General features: G+C 43.8%; 1 protein-coding gene across 4 annotated transcripts in view; it reads right to left on the reverse strand.

The window, feature by feature from the left end:
- phf2 (PHD finger protein 2) overlaps window positions 1-17,722 on the reverse strand; it is a 151,334-nt gene that overhangs the window by 52,734 nt on the left and 80,878 nt on the right. For all 4 annotated transcript variants that reach the window (XM_078543487.1, XM_078543484.1, XM_078543483.1 and 1 more), the window contains 6 exons: window positions 16,813-16,954; window positions 13,438-13,624; window positions 12,445-12,607; window positions 11,233-11,320; window positions 922-1,028; window positions 699-790 (listed from right to left, as the gene is read on the reverse strand). In XM_078543487.1, coding sequence (XP_078399613.1) covers window positions 699-790; window positions 922-1,028; window positions 11,233-11,320; window positions 12,445-12,607; window positions 13,438-13,624; window positions 16,813-16,954 — 779 coding nt within the window. The remainder of the gene's footprint in view (window positions 1-698; window positions 791-921; window positions 1,029-11,232; window positions 11,321-12,444; window positions 12,608-13,437; window positions 13,625-16,812; window positions 16,955-17,722) is intronic.

The raw sequence follows: 17,722 nt of genomic DNA on the forward strand, positions 1-17,722 counted from the left end.
CCTTCTGTGGTCTGTGTCAAAAGGTAACTTCCAAAGTGGCCTTTGTGAGTAACTTGCAAAAATGGAATTGGATTTACACTTGAAAGTGAAAATGTTGCAGGGAAAGAGCAAGGCAGTGGGACTAACTGAATTGATCTTTTTAATTCCACAGGGTAGAAATTCATCTGGAACAGTTTTCAGGCCCAGAATTTGTCTTGTGCAGATAGCACATGCCCGAAATGAGGGGCCCAAAATTGGCTCTTAGGCTTTATCGAAAAATTCCGTGTGATATGCCAGCTCTTGTCACACTTTAACAGGCAGCTTGCCCTTCAAGTGGGCTGAATCTTGGGCTAGCAGGAACTTCAGATAAGTCCCAATTGGAAGGACAGCAGGATGAGGGCTGATGGCCGTCGTCAGGGGTGCAGGAGCTCCTCCTGACTCTATAATAAAAATAGTCACAAAATTATTACTTACATTTTTGGAGGCAGCCACTGATTAGGGCTCATCATGCTACAACACTCCAATTACCACGGGGTTCTAAAAACACGTCTTATGTCCCTAAGTAGTATAGGTAAAATGGCTTAACATCTGTTTTATGTGGCACTCCCAACACCTGAAAATCATCCAAGGCCATACTGGCAGAGACCAAAAACCTGCAAAATTGATCATTTTTGCCTGCATTTACCTACATGACAGCAAGACAGCGCAACATTCTTTACCTGTTTCTTGGTCCATGACCTGAAAGCACCATTTAGAGCTTTTGCTCCTAATACCAGATAAGTTGGAGGCTGCTTCCCAGATTTGTGCAAACCTATTGAAATCAAGAAAGGAATAATATAATCAGTATCAGTTAAAATCAATTATAAATGTAAAGCTTTTGAAGAATTAAACAACTGATATATCATAGGATTGGGAAAAGTTCTTTTAATTGATTCACATTACCTTTGAATGTCTCAAGGAGATATTTGCCAACATACCAACATATGACTTCAAAGTTTGAGAACTTAATAAGGCTGCCAATTTTCAATCGTTTTTCCACTTCATAAGCTCTGTTAAAAAGCAAAATTATAGTTAGATACATGAACAACCAGTTTAATCAACATGATCTAGCATTATACAATGGTCCAAATTTTGGGTTAAGGGTATTTGTGGGGCTACCAGTGCTCAATTAAACAGCAATTTCCAGAATTCTACACATATGCAGCTAAATGCAGAAATCTGGATGTTACTGTCTGCACTGGTGTCTAAATGTTACACTACTTCGCCAACAGATTTGTCACTGAAATCCATGCAGGAGCAGTAAGTTGCTGTGTTTATCCACAGAAAAAGTTAGGTCTGGTACACTAAGGAACAGATGAATATTTAATACTGTGATAAATCTTAATTACTACTAACCTCTCTGGCAATAGAAATATAATTTTTAACTGTGGAGTCCCATTGATTCAGAAGTTAATTATTGTTGGGAGATTTTAAATAACTTTTTATTTGTCCCCATTATCTCTCTCGCTGTCGCATCTTTCTTTCCCTATACTTTCCTTTCTGTCTATGATTTTACAATGAGTTAGATATTCTAATTTATGCCTCCTAGTTTAGACCCTGTGGGCTAAATATTTAAACATCCAAGGAGGTGGAACGGAGGCCCTAAGGGGATGCAATTTCCACCACTAGTTGATGTGCAAATTTACCAGCATGGTCCTGCCTCCACACCCTTTTTGAGAAGCCTGGTTGGTGATGGGTAGCAATTAGGCCCCTTAATGTGCCCATTAAAGCAAATGTGCAGACGCCAACTGCAATTGAGCCCCTGCTAAGATCAAATCCCAGCCAATAAATGGATGTGGCCTCTCGGTGACAGAGCAGCGACCCAGTGCTCCATCTACCATTTTTAACTCCAATATGCAGAGCTGCGATGGCAAGATGGCCACAGCCAGCATGTGTGGACTCCCAATCCACATTTCCTCCTGATGGCAGAATCGGGATCCACAAATGAAAACCCAACCCTGCGTGTGTCAGTCAGGATTTATCAACCTCTTTGGTTGAAAAGGCACATTGTTACTTGTCCTGCCCACATACACCACTGATCACTCGTGGAGGGCACTGCGCTAGAATTTATCTCCAAGAACCATAAGCTGCAGCTCAAAAGCCTGCAAAGTCTGTGGGCAGCTGTAAGCGTAATTAACTGCAAGCACATTCATTTTCTGCTCACTGCAAAATCCTGGCCAATCAGTAGTCCCGTAAATTTAAGAAACTGATTCATTTAAACAAGTGTCAGTGTTAGTTCTGCTTCAGTTGGTAGCACTTTTGCCTCTGAGTCACAAGGTTCAAGGCTCAATTCCCACTTCAGGGTTTGAGCAAATAAATCTCTGCTGCACTCCAGTGCAGTGCTGAGAGAGTGCTGCACTGTTGGGAGCGCTGCACTGTTGGAGGTGCCTTCTTTTGGGTGAGATCCCATTTGCCTGCTTGGGTGGATGTAAAAATATCAGGATTTTACAGTCTCCCGCCAGTGGGCTTGGAAGGTGGTGGCCGGTGGGGGGGGGGTCGTTGGTGTAAAATTCTGGAGTTCTTCCGTTGCCTACCCACCGACCCCGACCTGACAGTGAATTTATGGGGGTAACGAGTGAGGTCCAGTGTGGCCTGCCCGCCCCCAATCCAACTGAGGTCCTTGGGTAGCCAAGTAAGGGTGTTTCCCACCCAGCCACAATTAGCCTACTTAGGCTTCGGGTGGGAAGCGAGAGGCGCCTCCCTCACGGATCTCCTTTCCCAATCGGGGGTCCCTCCTTCCCCCCTGCCCCCTCATGGTCTTGTCCCAGTCCCTGAGTGTCCACTCCCCTCCCTGGCCTCCCCACACCTTTGCCCACTCTGTCCCCTGGGGCCTCCTCTCCTGGCCGAGACCTGCATCCTGGGCTCCTGGTACTTTGTTCTGTGGGACTCAGTGTTGCCCCAGCAGTAGCCATGTTCCCAAGGTGCTGCTGGGACTAGAAATCTACCGGCAACTGAGATAGGACCTGCTCCCCAGGTAGGGGTAGAAGGCCTGTGTACAGTTACTTAACGCTCCAGAAAGTAATTGGCTGTGGGGAAGCTGTCAGGACAGGGGGGTGCAGTGCATTCCCCACCAACGTTTTTGAAGAATCATTCCAAAATTCTGTCCCATGGCACTATGTTCAAAGAAGAGCAGAGGATTTAGCCCCAATGTCCTGGCCAATATTTCTACCTCAATCAGCAGCATTAAAACAGGTTATCTGGTCATTATCACATTGTGGGAACTTGGTGTGCACAAATTGGCTGTTGCATTTCCTACATTACAACAATGACTACAGTTCAAAAAGTACTACATTGGCTGTAAAGCACTTTGAAACATCTGGTGGTTGTGAAAGGCACCATATAAATACAAAAATCTTTCTTTCTTTAGGTACAATGACTTTTGTTATGAAAGCCGAGCTTACCTTAAAGTCAAGAGCAGGGGTCGGGAACTTCAAGTCCCAGCAGACCTCGGAGCACAGACGGGAAGTGGGCGGCAATGCACAATTCAGCATTGAGAGTCCTTTGGACTGAGGATGGGCCCAGCGTGCCTGCGCAGAAGCTAAATCCCAGGTCATGTGACCGGAAACAAAGCGCCATTGCAGACAAGCATCCCAGGCAGGGGACAGGGAGAGGGGACAGGCAGAAGGTCCCAGTTAAGTTAAGGAAAAGGAGAGAGGAGCAGAGAAACAAGCTCCAAGCTGGAACAGGGCTGCAGTTAGCATACTGTAAGTGGTGAGGGCTCAGAGGAAGTTCTGGCATTCTAAGAAAGCAGCAGAGGTTGGTGACACTATGCTGCAGGCTGTTGAGGCAAAGGTATCCCTTTGAGAGCAGTAGCATTCTCCTTGACATGGCCAAAGAACTGAAGTTGCACTTTTGAGTTAATGCTTGAGTGCACACTCAGGAATCCAGGGGAATGGAGTCTCAAGAGGCGAGACTGAAACCCTGCGAGGTGGGCTGATATTCAGGCTGTCCGAGTTGAAGTGACTTTTGGGGAGAATTCCCAGGTTAAATCTTTGAAGGTGAAGACTGGAATCGCTCATGAGGGAGAGAGTTTCAGTGAAATTGGTTGACTCACAGGTGTTTACTGAGTCTGGGTGGATTGTTGAGAAATCCGTGGATTCTGTCTTGGTCGCATCTGCCATTTATTGTGCTGTGCAGTGCAGTGTGTTCGACCATACTTTGCCTGTTAATTCATACGTACCTCATATTTACTCTGAATGTTAGAGTATAAGATTGATATTGTAAATGGTTTTATCTTTCTGACCTTGTGTAGTAAAGTTGATTTTTGTTTGTTCAAAACCTGTGGAATTTTGTGACTTTGTTCACTGAACAAATGTCTTGAATCTCAAACTTTTCCTAGTTTAAACAGAACATTATTAGTCCCTAACTAGATCTTACCAACAATTTGGGGGTCTGGTCTAGGGTTATAACACTTTAAATTCAAGTGGTGCTGTGATGCATCTGCCCCACATTTGGCTCTCTCATGTCAAAGAATTTCAGTCATATTTGATTTCAAAAAAATATTTGATGCTTAATACACATCAGTAAGTTGCCTGTGGCATTACCTACAGTCAATCAATGAAAACAGACCTTTCTATAAACAAATTGGCTACCTAGCACCCACAAACTGTAGTTACTGCATTTTCAGGAGCTGTTTACACAGGGAGTTCCCCTTACAACTGATTATGTAGGCATTTTTAATGTTAAGTGTTGAAATAAAAAGTGTGGATCAGAGTTTGTAACAAGGTGTGAAGATTGTGGACAGGATATTCACAACAGATTTTTTTTACATGCCATGCAGTTTCATTTGGGGATGGAGGGAATTCAAGATGAAGTGTAGTCTTCCAGTGAAAATCGAATAGTGAGCTGAGGATAACAGGACTAGGGTATATACAAATACGTGTAATACGCACATATACATACATGATTGTATTTCTACAAAAATAGCAACACTTATGTCAATTCAGAAAAAGAGACAGAGGATGACGTTTTGAGTTCGAAATGGTGTCCATGGGGCACACACACACTTCTGGTGCTAGCCTTGCCAGGCACCATTTTGGTGAGGACGTCAGCATATGAGCAGTGAACGTCTATCTCAAGTATGCAGAGTAGGCAGATTATGATGTTAATCAGTGTGTAACAATGATTTGACGCTAACATTGTCATTTTGGAGCTCATTAATCCAACTAATGCACTCTCTTAACCTTGCACAGATGAACTCTTGATCAGCAGTAGGAAAGGCCTCCCCATCAGCGCTATTTAAAGGGATCATCAACTACTTTGAACTGCTATGGCGACAATGGTCCTTGCTAAACAGGTTCAGGACAGGCCAGGGCCCCTATGCAGCCAACCTCCACTGCTGCGGCCTCGGTACAAATCCCTTATGCACTTGTGGAAAGACACAAGTAATGTTGCACGTTACCGAGGAGTGTCCTCTCTACAGACTAGGTGGTGGGCTAATTACCTTAAACTCACCAAATGAGGAAGCTGTCACTTGGCTTCGGGGATTTGCATTCAATAAATAAATAAAATCAACTACTGTCAAATTGGTTGCTGATTGATTTCTATTAGTTCTTGCTATGATTGTAGAAGTAGTTGCTGGTTTGCAGAGTTGTTTCAAGTTTCTGGAGACCACAGGGAGTAGTGTGACATGTTCTGTAGGACTTTGTCCTGATTTCAATAAACAAGTTGCTCCCAGACATAGGCATAGTAGTTTGCATCCCCTTTGAACTATAGCATTATTAGGAAAAGAAGCAGAGGTGACAGAGAGCACGACAGGCTACTGGAAGAGGGAGGAGGAGGAAGAGGCAGAGGAGAAGGGCTTTCTGCAAAAGGGCATATTTCCCCAGAGTGTTCCGAAAGCAATTCTCCCAGGTAGTTCTTCAGTGTAGTCTCTTAGGCCCAACCATCTTCAGCTGCTTCATCAATGACCTTCCTTCCATCATAAGGTCAGAAGTGCAGACGTTCGCTGATGATTGCACAATTTTCAGCACCATTTGCAACTCCTCAGGTACTGAAGTAGTCCATGTCCAAATGCAGCAAGACCTGGACAATATTCAGGTTTGGGCTGACAAGTGGCAAGTAACATTAGCACTGTACAAGTGCCAGGCAATGACCATCTCCAGCAAGAGAGAATCTAACCATCATCCCTCGACATTCAATGGCATTATCCCTCACTATCACCATCCTGGGTGTGCCATTGACCAGAAATGGAACTGGACTAGCCATATAAATACCATGGTTGCAAGAGCAGGTCAGAGGCTAGGAATCCTGTGGTGAGTAACTCATCTCCCCAAAGCCTGTCCATCATCTACAAGGCACAAATCAGGAGTGTGATGGGATACTCTCCACTTGCCTGGATGAGTACAGCTCCAACAATACTCAAGGAGCTTGACTCCATCTAGAACAAAGCAGCCTGTTTGATGGGCACCCCATCCACAAACATTCACTCCCTCCGCCACTGACGCATAGTAGCAGCAGTGTGTACCATCTACAAGATGCACTGCAGGGATTCAACAAGGCTCCTTAGGCAGCACCTTTCAAACCCACGACCGCTACCATCTAGAAGAACAAGGGCAGCAGACGGATGGGAACACCACCACCTGCAAATTCTCCTCTATGGCTACCACGATGGAGTGCAGATCTGCACGCATCTCCACGTTCTGCTGGACCAGGGTCTCCATGGGGTTCGCCATCCTTCCCATGGAGACATCCATAAGTGCACATGTGGGTACCACTGCATCAGGGATCAAGCGAACGCACTCCTCCAACCCGCATACCACTCTGTTGAGAGCTTTCAACAGCACTTTGCGATGTTCCCCGCCTTCTACTGACTCTCCAAGATAAGTTGGAAGGCTGAATCCAGGGGCTCGTCATCAGACTCAGACCTCAGAAATGCCTCTTCCCCAGCAGTCCTCAGAGTGCCAAGGAGCTCGCACAAACCTGCCTCCTCCTGCTGCGGACATGTGTCGGTGCAGTGACCGCCAGACTGTGAACCCGAGCCTGCTCTAGATCTAGGTCCCACCGAGGTGTGTGTGTCTCTGCGTTGGTGGAGAGTTTGGGAAAGTGCTGTAATGGGTTTTCCAGGCTGCTTATTTCCAGCTCTTCAATGGAGGAGGTGCCCTCTTCACTGGAGGTGAGGACTTGGATGGAGCTGAGGGGCTGGCTGGCTGAGGCCATTGGTCGCTTGGCAGAGTTCCCTATGAACCAAAGTAAAGATAATTAGTGCATGGCAGCAGAGTCAAAAGCAGCAGAGAGAGCACTCACAGTTGCATTGAGAGAGAGACAATGTGGTGCAGGATCCTCACGTGGGTGTTCGCCACTGACCTAACCGTTGCCACAGAAACGGTCCACGTCCTCACTAGTCAGCGTGATGGCACACTCCTCAAAGTGAGTGAGGGGCCTAAATTTGGCTACTCCACTCGTGGTCTAGGATCTCTCCCTGCTGTTGTGAGACAGCTTCCGTTGCATGAAAACAGATCGAGACAGTGTGAGCAGGACAAATGACACTGCATGGAATGTTTGTGGGGTGAGCAGGATGGACAGGATGAGGGCACCAGTTCCAGAGGACATGAGCCTGATGGAGATATGTGGGTGTGTGTGAGAGTTAGTGGTGTTGTCCCTTGAAGTGTGAGATCCCTCTGGATGTGTGATGGGTTTGGGAGTGTGTGAGTTGAGAGTGATGAGATGGTTAACTTACCTGGCGGAACAGATGAGAGCATTCATCCTCTTCCTGCACTGGATGGTTGACCTCCTCTGTGCTCCAGTGGCACTGAACACCACCTCCCAGCTGGATTGGTGACTCTGGTGGACCTCCTGTGGCCAGAGCGGGACACAGGACATCGCAGTGGCTTTCCATTGCATTCAACAGGTACCCCAGAGAGATATCACTAAAACTGGGGGTTGCCGTCATCTTTGCTTTCAAGGCCACTTTCAAACTCTCTGCCTCAAAAGGCAGTGGAAGGGGTCATTGGGCTTTTTTTAAAGGCAGACGTAGGTAGATTCTTGTTGGCAAGGGAATCAAAAGTTATTGGGGATAGATGGGAATGTGGAACTCGACACACAAACAGATCAGACATGATCTTATTGAATGGCAGAGCAGGCTCGAGAGGCCAAATGGTCTACTCCTGTTCCTATTCTGTGTGTTCATTTGCCTGGAGCAGTCTGGTCTGTAGACATGAAGTAGGTTGCACTCTGGTGCACTTTAGATTTGGTGCCTGAGAGCGAGGAAGCACTGAAGTCACGGCCTGGTGGGCAAATCCGAGCCCGCCCGCCAGCAATCCAGGGTGTTTCCCGTGAATGCATTATTAATGAGGTGCCCGGAAGGGGACGATACGGCGCAAAAATCCGCCATTGCGGCTGGTGGGTAAAACGTCACTTTTCACGCCCACTCCCGCTCTTAGGGCAAATCTGGGACAATTTCACCCTTAGTATGTTTTTTAAAACCCTGGGCACAGAGGAAGATAATAGGAAACATGCTTCAGGCTACAGGTAATGAGAAGCAGGTTGCAGAAGCCATAAGGTTGGCAATGTGGGAGGATATTCATAGTGTAAGGAAGAACTGGAATGGGGGACACGCGTTATGAGACTACTGGAGGGCATTATAGGGTCCATGGAAGAGGAATTGTTGGATGAGGGAGCAACAGAGAGCATTCTTCGTACCTATAGATAGTAGGAAGAGCATACAAGACTCCGGAAGAACTGGGAACAAGATAGCAGAGTACAGAATCACCGAGGGGAGGGCATTCTGAGAATGAGAGGGATAAGGGTAGAGGGAGCAGTAGGAGGATAGTACAAGGTGTGACAGCAGTGGAAAGATGAACTGGGGATAGGGTAGCATTTCAATGGGTATAGTAATTCTTTTGTACTTCTCTCTGTTCTCTCTGCTTCTCTTGTTGTACTTGTCTTTTGCCTTTTGGTGTCATAAAGTTTTTTGATGAGAAAAGGAGACACAAATGGCTGAAAGCTGCATTTAGGATGGGGTATGAGGAAAACATAACCCTCAATGGTTCTCTACACATCCCCTCTCCTAATCACTCAGGCTTCCCTTCCCACCACCCTCTCATTCCCCAGGAATCCACAATAAATGCTGCCCCGGCTCCACCCCATTACATCAACATTTTCTAAAATAATTCTTGTTTAAACTATATGTGAACAACAGAAATTTCAGGTATGAAAAAAGTGGCAGGCTAAGATCAGTTCAAATGAAAAATTTTCAGAACGCATCTTAAGTAATTTTGTTAGGAAAAGATAGGACAGCACCATCCTTTTTTATTCATTCATGTGGTGATTGCCACAGGCAAAGTCATCATTTATTGCCCATCACTAATAGCTCTCAAGCTGATTGTGAACTTTCTTCTTGAACCACTGCAGTCTATGTGATGCTAACACAGTGCTGTTAGGGAGAAAGTGCTCCAGGTTTTTGACCCAGCAACAGTGAAGGAACGGTGATATAGTTCCAAGTCAGGATGGTGTGCAACTTGAAGGGGAACTTGCAGGTGATGATGTTCCCATGCGTCTGCTGGCCTTGTCTTTCTAGATGGTAGAGATCATGGGTTTGGAAGGTGCTGTCCAAGGAGCTTTGCCAAGTTGCTGCAGTGCATCTTGTAGATGGTGCATGCTGCTGCCACTGTGTACCGGTGATTGGGGGAGAAAATGTTTAAGGTGGTGGATGGGGTGCCAATCAAGAAGGCTGATTTGTCCAGGCTGGTTTCTTGAGTGTTGTTGCGAGCTGCACTCATCTAAGTGAGCACAGAGCATTCCATCACATTCCTGACTTGTGCTTTGTCGACGGTGAACAGGCTTTGGGAAGTCTGGAGTTGAGTTACTGTTGCAAAGTTCCTAGGCTCTGACCTGATCTTGTAACCACAGTATTTATATAGCTGGTCCACTTAAGTTTCTGGCCAATGGTAACCACAGGATGTTGATGTTGAGGGGTTCAGTGATGATAATGCCATTGAACGTCATGGGGAGATGGTTAGATTAGAGATGGTCATTAGATTGTGCTTGTGTGGTGCACATGTGACTTGCTATTTATCAGCCTAAGCTTGAATGTTGTCCAGGACATGTTATGCCTCAGTATCTTAGGAGTTGTGAATGGTACTGAACACTGCATAATCATTAGCAAACAACCGCATTTCTAACTTTATGATGGAAGGCAGGTCATTGATGAAGCAGCTGAAGATGTTTGGGCCTTGGACACTATCCTGAAGAACTCCTGCAATGATATCCTTCGGCCAAATTGTACGATTAAGTGACGAAATGTTTACATTATTGACTTCCGTCATAAACCTGAACATAGCAATTCATAATGGATCAAAAATTGAAACAAAAATGTGATATAAAAAGAATGATAATCGGATGTAAGGGTTAGCAAACAGGAAGTGCAGGGTTTTATGATCTGGAAATGTGTGCAGATCTCTCCTGGTGCTGCACACAGAGCTTTGGGTGAGCTGGTAGAAAGGAGTATGGATGGCAGCAAGGAGAGCACTGGAAGAAAAAAAAAATCAATCCTGGTTCTCGTGAAAGCATGGATAAGCATTTTGACACTTCTGGGAGTGAGGCAACAGTAGATCAAGCAATGCTTCAGAAAGAGAAACAGTCAGTCTTAGTGATTCATGCAATTTGAGTTCTGTAGTTTAACTCAGAATTAAATGGGACACCAAGATTGTATACTATCTTGTTCAGCCTGTGCAAGCAGCTAGTTAGGGGATTCAAATCGGGAACAAAAATGATGCATGTTTAGTGGGAACAGAAAAAGTGATTTTGTCTTGCCGATGAGAAAGTTCTGGGTTATTCCGCAGTTGATGTCAGACAAGCAGAGTGGTGTATGATAGTAGTGCAGTATTCATGGAGTCTGGGTGATGGCAGAGAGTTGGAACTGGGTATTGTCAGCATATACATGGAAGCAAATACATTGCCTACCGAAAAAAATACCAGGGGCAGCATGTAGGCGAGGTACAGGAGGAAGATGAGGATTGGACCTTTGTTGCTGTGCAGATATTTTGTTAAGGAAGTAGTCACTAACATATAAATCAAGATGCCCTGGAACAAGTAAATGTTTAATTTTCTGTATGAGGAACATAAACTATAAACTTGTTTTTTCTCTTAATAAGAGCGTATTTGGATAAATTCTGTTGACAATTAACCAAAACCGGACATCCAGATCTCTTTCCCAGAACACAACTGCTTTCTTGAACAGCAGTTTTACCACTGTCAAGCTGAAGAACACCATACCTCAACTGCATTTCAATGTTCAGGCTGTGCAAAAAGTGTCCACCGAAAGCTAAGCAGTCCACTGGTGTCAATGTTGCATAAATCCAACCTATCGATAAAGTAACGCACATTTGTTACCATTTGATCTGAAGACATTCCTGGCAGAAATCTTGTGTTGCGCTGGATATTGGACATAATTTCCATGAACTGGAATTTTGCAAAATTCAATCCTTTCACACTGAAAACCATGATCCTCTTTGCAAGACGTACAAATCACTTTCTCCTTCCAATGTCCAAAGCAGCTGCGGAATATACACAAAAATCTATGGCAACTATGACTATATCTTATATTCTGGAAAGCCATTTGGTGAAGGATAGTATGGGAGCCAATCTTTACTCAGCCCTTTACTTGCCTAGAATTAAGTATTACAAGCACACACCTCCTAAATCAACTACATCACAGTTTCAGTGAGAGTCCCTTTACATGTGCTCAATTGAAACCCCAGTTAATGCTCACCACCTGCACACAATTAAACACAATTAATATACCATTAACACTGTTTAATAAATAAGACAGAAACCTACTTTTAGAATTTAACAAATAATAGTTTGATGAGTATTAAGCAACAAGTGCAGCCCTATGCTTATTACTTTTTAAACACATTTAATGAATGAAACAAAATCTACCCCTATGTTAACCTGCTCTCCCGTCACTCCTGTAAGGATACATTATATTTAACTTTTGAAATGCAGATTTGTATAGAAGCACATTTTGTACTGCATTATGCTAAACCTTTGCCATCTAAAGATTCCTGATATATACCGAGACTTATTTCTAATTTATCAATCTAAATCTGTAGCTAAACTAGCAACATGCATTCTTTCATTGTAACAATAAGATTATAATATATTATTTATCCAAGTGGGTTCTAACTTTTTTGAACTAATCTAAGACACATCAAGTGCAAATCAGCTTCCCAGTTTAGTAGGTATATTATTTATTAATAGCTGTCTCACACATCTGACTAATGAATACTGCTTCAACAGGGCAAGGCTCTCTTGGAAAGGTGTAATTTTTTTTACCCCAAAAAAATCAAATGATATAATAACATGACTAACATCAGTGCATATCATTGTGATTAATATGACACATAATCTTTCAGGTTTTTTCCCAATCTCCCACCTAAAAATGCCCACTTTTAAAAATGAAATTTGTGTGGTGAAACATTCTACCTGATGGAATAAACAGGCTCTGTCCTTGCTTCAGGGTGCATTTGTAGCATTTGTCTACTTGATCTGCAAAAAACATTTCACTCTGATTGGATGAAGAACTCCACCTTTCATATAAAGCAAGGTTTGCAGAGGTTGACTTAATCAAATAGAAAATCTTCTCCCCCTGCAGAGGCAAAGATATGGCATACTTAATACTGAAAATATTCCTTTTGCCAGATTGCAAATAAATTTTGTGCTACATAAATAATTTAACACATAGCATTTTCAGTTACTGGTCCTTTTATAACACCTTTAATGTGATAAATATCCCAAAATTTACTCAGAGATAACAACCAAATACCATGCAAACATGGAAGAAACATAAGCGGAGGTGACTGAAGATGCGGTTAAAGAGGTAAGTTTGAAGGATGACGTTAAAAGAGGGAAAGCAGGTAGCCAGTCAGAGAGACTAAAAGGGATAAGAGCTGAGGCAGCAGAAGGCTTGACTAGTTAATTTAATTGAATGGAAAAGCAAGCTCTGTATTTCCATGTTTTCCTGACCAGCGCTCACTGTGAGTATCCCAACAATAGGAGGATCTAGTCTGCTGTTCTTGAAATAAGGTTGTGGTGAGCTTGTTTGGAATGGAGTTGGAGTTATGTTCTCAGCTTTCAGAGAATTCCTTGCTATGAGTTTTTTCACTCCATCTTATGCAACATAATACAACTGAGAGGGAGTGGGTAGAACTGCTGTCCAGGTCTTTCTTAAAGCTTTTCAAAAACCAGTCACAATTGTACAGACTGACTTGCCCTCCAGAAAAACAAATTTGCTTTCTCAATGATACTCTGAATGCAGGAGTTAACTGATTAGTGATTCACAAGGAAAATCTTTACTCTGTTACTCCAATGTGCTGTACTACAAGTACATGGCTATGTTTATTATAAAGTTTTTGTACTTTGTAAACAACTTTTGAATGCAAGTTATTGTTCTTATTTAAAAATACAACTTCAACTTACACGTAGGAGATGATACCAAACAGAAGAGCCCCCTGAGTCTATGTGAAAGTCTGTGTAGCTGTCCTTTACACCAATTTGGCAATACTTTGTAACTTTTGGCTTATCAAAAAGTGAATCATCATGCCACAAATTATCAACCCAGGACAATTTCTTGACAACTTCAGGAGCTTCAACCAAACTTGACATTCTGCAAAAAACAATATAGAAATGCAATTCTGAGTTTTTGTTAAAAGATATTCATAAATTTCTGAATAAGTTTTTTTTGCCATTTAAACTCTCACTGTTACTCTTTTGCTCCTTAACTAGATAATCCTTTCATCTGACATTTTGACCTATAGTAACACTGCACTATTAAAGCCCATACTTTAACTAAATATTATTCTACCTATATTCTCTCTTGAATTGCTGGCACCTCTATTCTAGAAGAGTAACATTCAGTGTTGAGGATTTCTCCAAGAAAATTATTAATTATACTCCATGACTACAAAGCTAATAACAATTCAAATTGAGCTATTTGAGTTCAATCGTCTTATCTTTGTTCCATCCACCCAATCAATGGGTAATCTCAATTCTTCATGATATTTTTTCTCAGAACCCAATGAGGAAAGAATGCTTCTTTGAACACAAACATGCACTGTGCCTGGTTTAGTTCACTGAAGAAATTAAAGACACACAGGCTTGATGGTCCCCCAGCATAATATTTGAGTAATAAGGACAAAAAATGCTTGAATAACTCAGCAGGTCAGGCAACATCTGTGGAGATAAACAGAGATAAGGGCCCAGAGTTTCATCCCCAGCTCAGGCTTGCAGAGTCAGGAGATTTCCCGGCTCAGTGAATCTGAGCCCTAAAAATGTTCACCCGCAACACTTCTGGTCCGGGGGAAACAGGAGTCAGGGCAGGCGACCATGGAATGAATGTGCAGGCTGGCAGGTGCAGAGGCGGGCTGGGTGCAAGGCCTGCCTCTGTGCTCCACCACAGTGTTTAAATAAATGAAAAATATTAATTTTAAAATCCCTTCGGCCCTCACCTGTCACCGCCTCCCACAACACACTCCCTATGCCCCATCCATGCCAACCATTGCCCTCACCTACCCCCAATGCCCCCATACCAACTTAGTGCCAACCCATGCCCCCACACCCTTTGCCCTCAACCCCTCCATGCCAACTCGCCTAGTGTCCTTGGGCAGTTCCTTGACAGCTTTGACAATTCCTGGACAACTTTGACAGGTTTGACACTTCCTGGATAGCTTTGACAGCTTTGATATTTCCTGGATAGCTTTGACAGCTTTGATACTTCCTGGATTGCTCTGACACTTCCTGGATAGCTTTGACAGGTTTGATAGCTGGATAGTCCCTTGATAGCTGGGCAGCTGGACAGTTCCTTGACAGCTGGATGCCTCTTTGTTAGTTCCTTGGCAGCTGGACAGCTCTTTGACAGCTTTAACAGTTCCAATCAGTAAAAAATGCATAATCATGATCACTTTTAACAATCCCAAAGGGTGCCTTCCCTCTACCAAAGGTATCCTGTGACCCTATCCAAAAGGGTACCTTACCTCTCCAAAGGAGTAGCCTGGCCATCCAAATGCGTCCACCAAGTTCAGTCCTCCTCTTACCTGTTCTAATCTGCACACTCCAGATTCCACACTCCTATTCTTCCAAAACCCCACTTTGGTGTAGGCAGGTGGTGATTTAAATGGCCAGCTGCCTCCACAGATTGCGCATATGCGAACCCAGGCAAGACTCCAGTCCAATGCCCGTGAAGATGAGAAATGCCGGGTTCGGAGGTGGGACTTAGAATTTTTGGTCATTTCCCGATTTTCGCCACAATGGAGAGCCTCTTCACGGTGGCAAAAATCCAGGCCAACATCTCAGGTCGAGGATCTGTCATCAGAATTCTGATTTCCAAGTTTGGAGCTCTGATGAAAGTTCATCGAGCTGAAATGTTAACTTTGTTTCTCTTTGCAGATGCTGCCTGACCTGCTGTGTTTTTCCAGAAAATTTGCTCTTATTTCAGATTTGCAGCAACCACAGTACTTTGCTTTTATAATAGTTGGGTAGCTATCAATCATAAAATCATAGAATCGTAGTTATGGTTTCAGCACACAAGCAGGCCATTCACTCTGTCGTGTTTGTGCCAGCTGTAGACAAGAATAACTCATCTAGTCCCATTCCCCTGCCTTTTGCTCCATAGCCTTGTAATTTTGTTTTCTTCTCAGATAAATATCCAATACTCTTTGAAAGCCCCAGTTGAATCCACCTCCACCACCCTCTCAGGCTGTGCATTCCAGATCCTAACCATTTGCTGCATTAAAAAAAGACTTTCCTCATGTCGCTTTTGGTTCTTTTGCCATTCACCTTAAATCGGTATCCTCTGATTCTCAACCTTTCCCCTAATGGGAACCGTTTCTCCCTATCAATTCTGTCTAGACCCCTCATGGCTTTGAACACCTCTATCAAATCTTCTTGCAACCTTCCCTTCTCTAAGGAGAAAAGCCCCAGCTTCTTTAATCTATCTTCATAAATGGAATTCCTCATCCCAGAAACCATTCTTATAAATTTTTTCTGTACCTTCTCGAATGTCTTCACATCCTTCCCAAAGTGTGGTGCCCAAAATTAGCCAGAATACTCCAATTGAGGCTGAACCAGTGTTTTATAAAGGTTCACCATAATCTCCTTGCTTATGTACTTTATGGGCAGAATCTTCTGTTCGGCGAGCGGGGGCAGGGTCCGCTCGGCAACACGTAGAACGACATGGGGTGACATTGGGCATGCATCCCGACACCACCCATTTAGATTTTCAGGTCAGCGGGTGAGCGCAAAAGAAAGAGCGCACCCCCGGCTCAGGGAACCCCCCCCACCCCGACCCGCACAGGGAGCGCAAAGCACTTCCGAACAGACGTCACGCTGGGCGGGCCTTAATTGACCCACCCATGTAAAATGGCGGCGCACCCCCGACCGGGGGCACCGATCGGGAACCCGCCAACCGGCGCCCACTCCCGCGCATCTCCTCCCAATGGGGGGAAAATGTTGGCCTATGTGTCTATTTCTAGAACCCAGGATCCCATATATCTTACTAGCCACTTCCTCAGCCTGCCCTGCACCTTGATCATGTACCACATATACCGCACCTTGAACACATACCACAGACCCCGCTGTACCTGTGCTACCATTTTAGAATTGTATCCTTTATTTTGCCTCTCCTAATTCTTCCTACAAAAAGGTATCACTTCACACTTCTCTGCATTAACTTTCATTTGCCGCTATCTCTTTCCTTTTTCAACTTTTAGATATATTTGCTATAGACTGTAAACAGCACAAACAACATTGAGAAATGGTTTAATAATTATACGAAAATGTTACATTTAAAAAACGTACTTGGTATCTGAAAACTCAAGATTAATCACATTAAGAACTCTCTTCCGGTTTGCACTATAGTAGTAATCAACAAATTCCTTTATGGTCAACTTGCAAGTCTTCTGTTTTGTGACATCTACAACATCAATAACTCTGTCTGGGCCTGGAAAACAAAGTGAGAATACAGCAAGAAGTGTCTATAAAGGACTCTAAGCTCTTACTATAGAGTAAAATAAGCAAACTGTCAAAGGAATGTAGTCTCCATGTGATTATAAGTGTAAATTGAGTTATGCAAAACACTAACTACCAATGTGCAAATTATTTCAAATGAATGCATTTTGATTCAATTAACCCTTTTTAAAAAAAAAACACTGGTCAAAATGTGCTATAAAATCACATAAAAAAGATCCACAGCAACAATTAAAGTTTGTCAGTACGAGAACAAAGAAAAAGGCTCCGTGCATGCGCTGTTGTAGTGTTTTAATGTGGGCGGGGTTAAGGAGCATGGGGTAGGGTTATGGTCAGGAAAACAGGGAGCTTGGATTTCTTTGATCGTCTTTGCATTCCCGACCGCGCTTTTCTCTCGAGCCACAATTTGAATATCACAGCCTTTACCGGGTCCTTCCCTGCCCGACACACGGTTCAGACCTCTGGATGGGGTGGGGGGGAGGGTGGAGTTTTCCAGGCAAGGGGAGGGGTTGTGTGTCCATACAGGGGATCCCGTCTGAGCTTTCCCACTCCCTTTACCCACTGATCCATTTTCCTTGAATCTGTAGCTCTCCATTCCTAACCCTGTTCTAACCCTGCTGAGAAAGAAAATCTGTTTTGTGATGGAAAGAACTAACTGCCGGAGGGCAATTACTAACCAACCCCCATTTCCTTCCAGGCCATGACTCAACTAGCGATACCAAACACTTATTTTCCTGACCCT

The sequence above is a fragment of the Cetorhinus maximus genome, chromosome 6 (genome assembly GCF_964194155.1).
Source record: "Cetorhinus maximus chromosome 6, sCetMax3.hap1.1, whole genome shotgun sequence".
Taxonomy (NCBI): domain Eukaryota; kingdom Metazoa; phylum Chordata; class Chondrichthyes; order Lamniformes; family Cetorhinidae; genus Cetorhinus; species Cetorhinus maximus.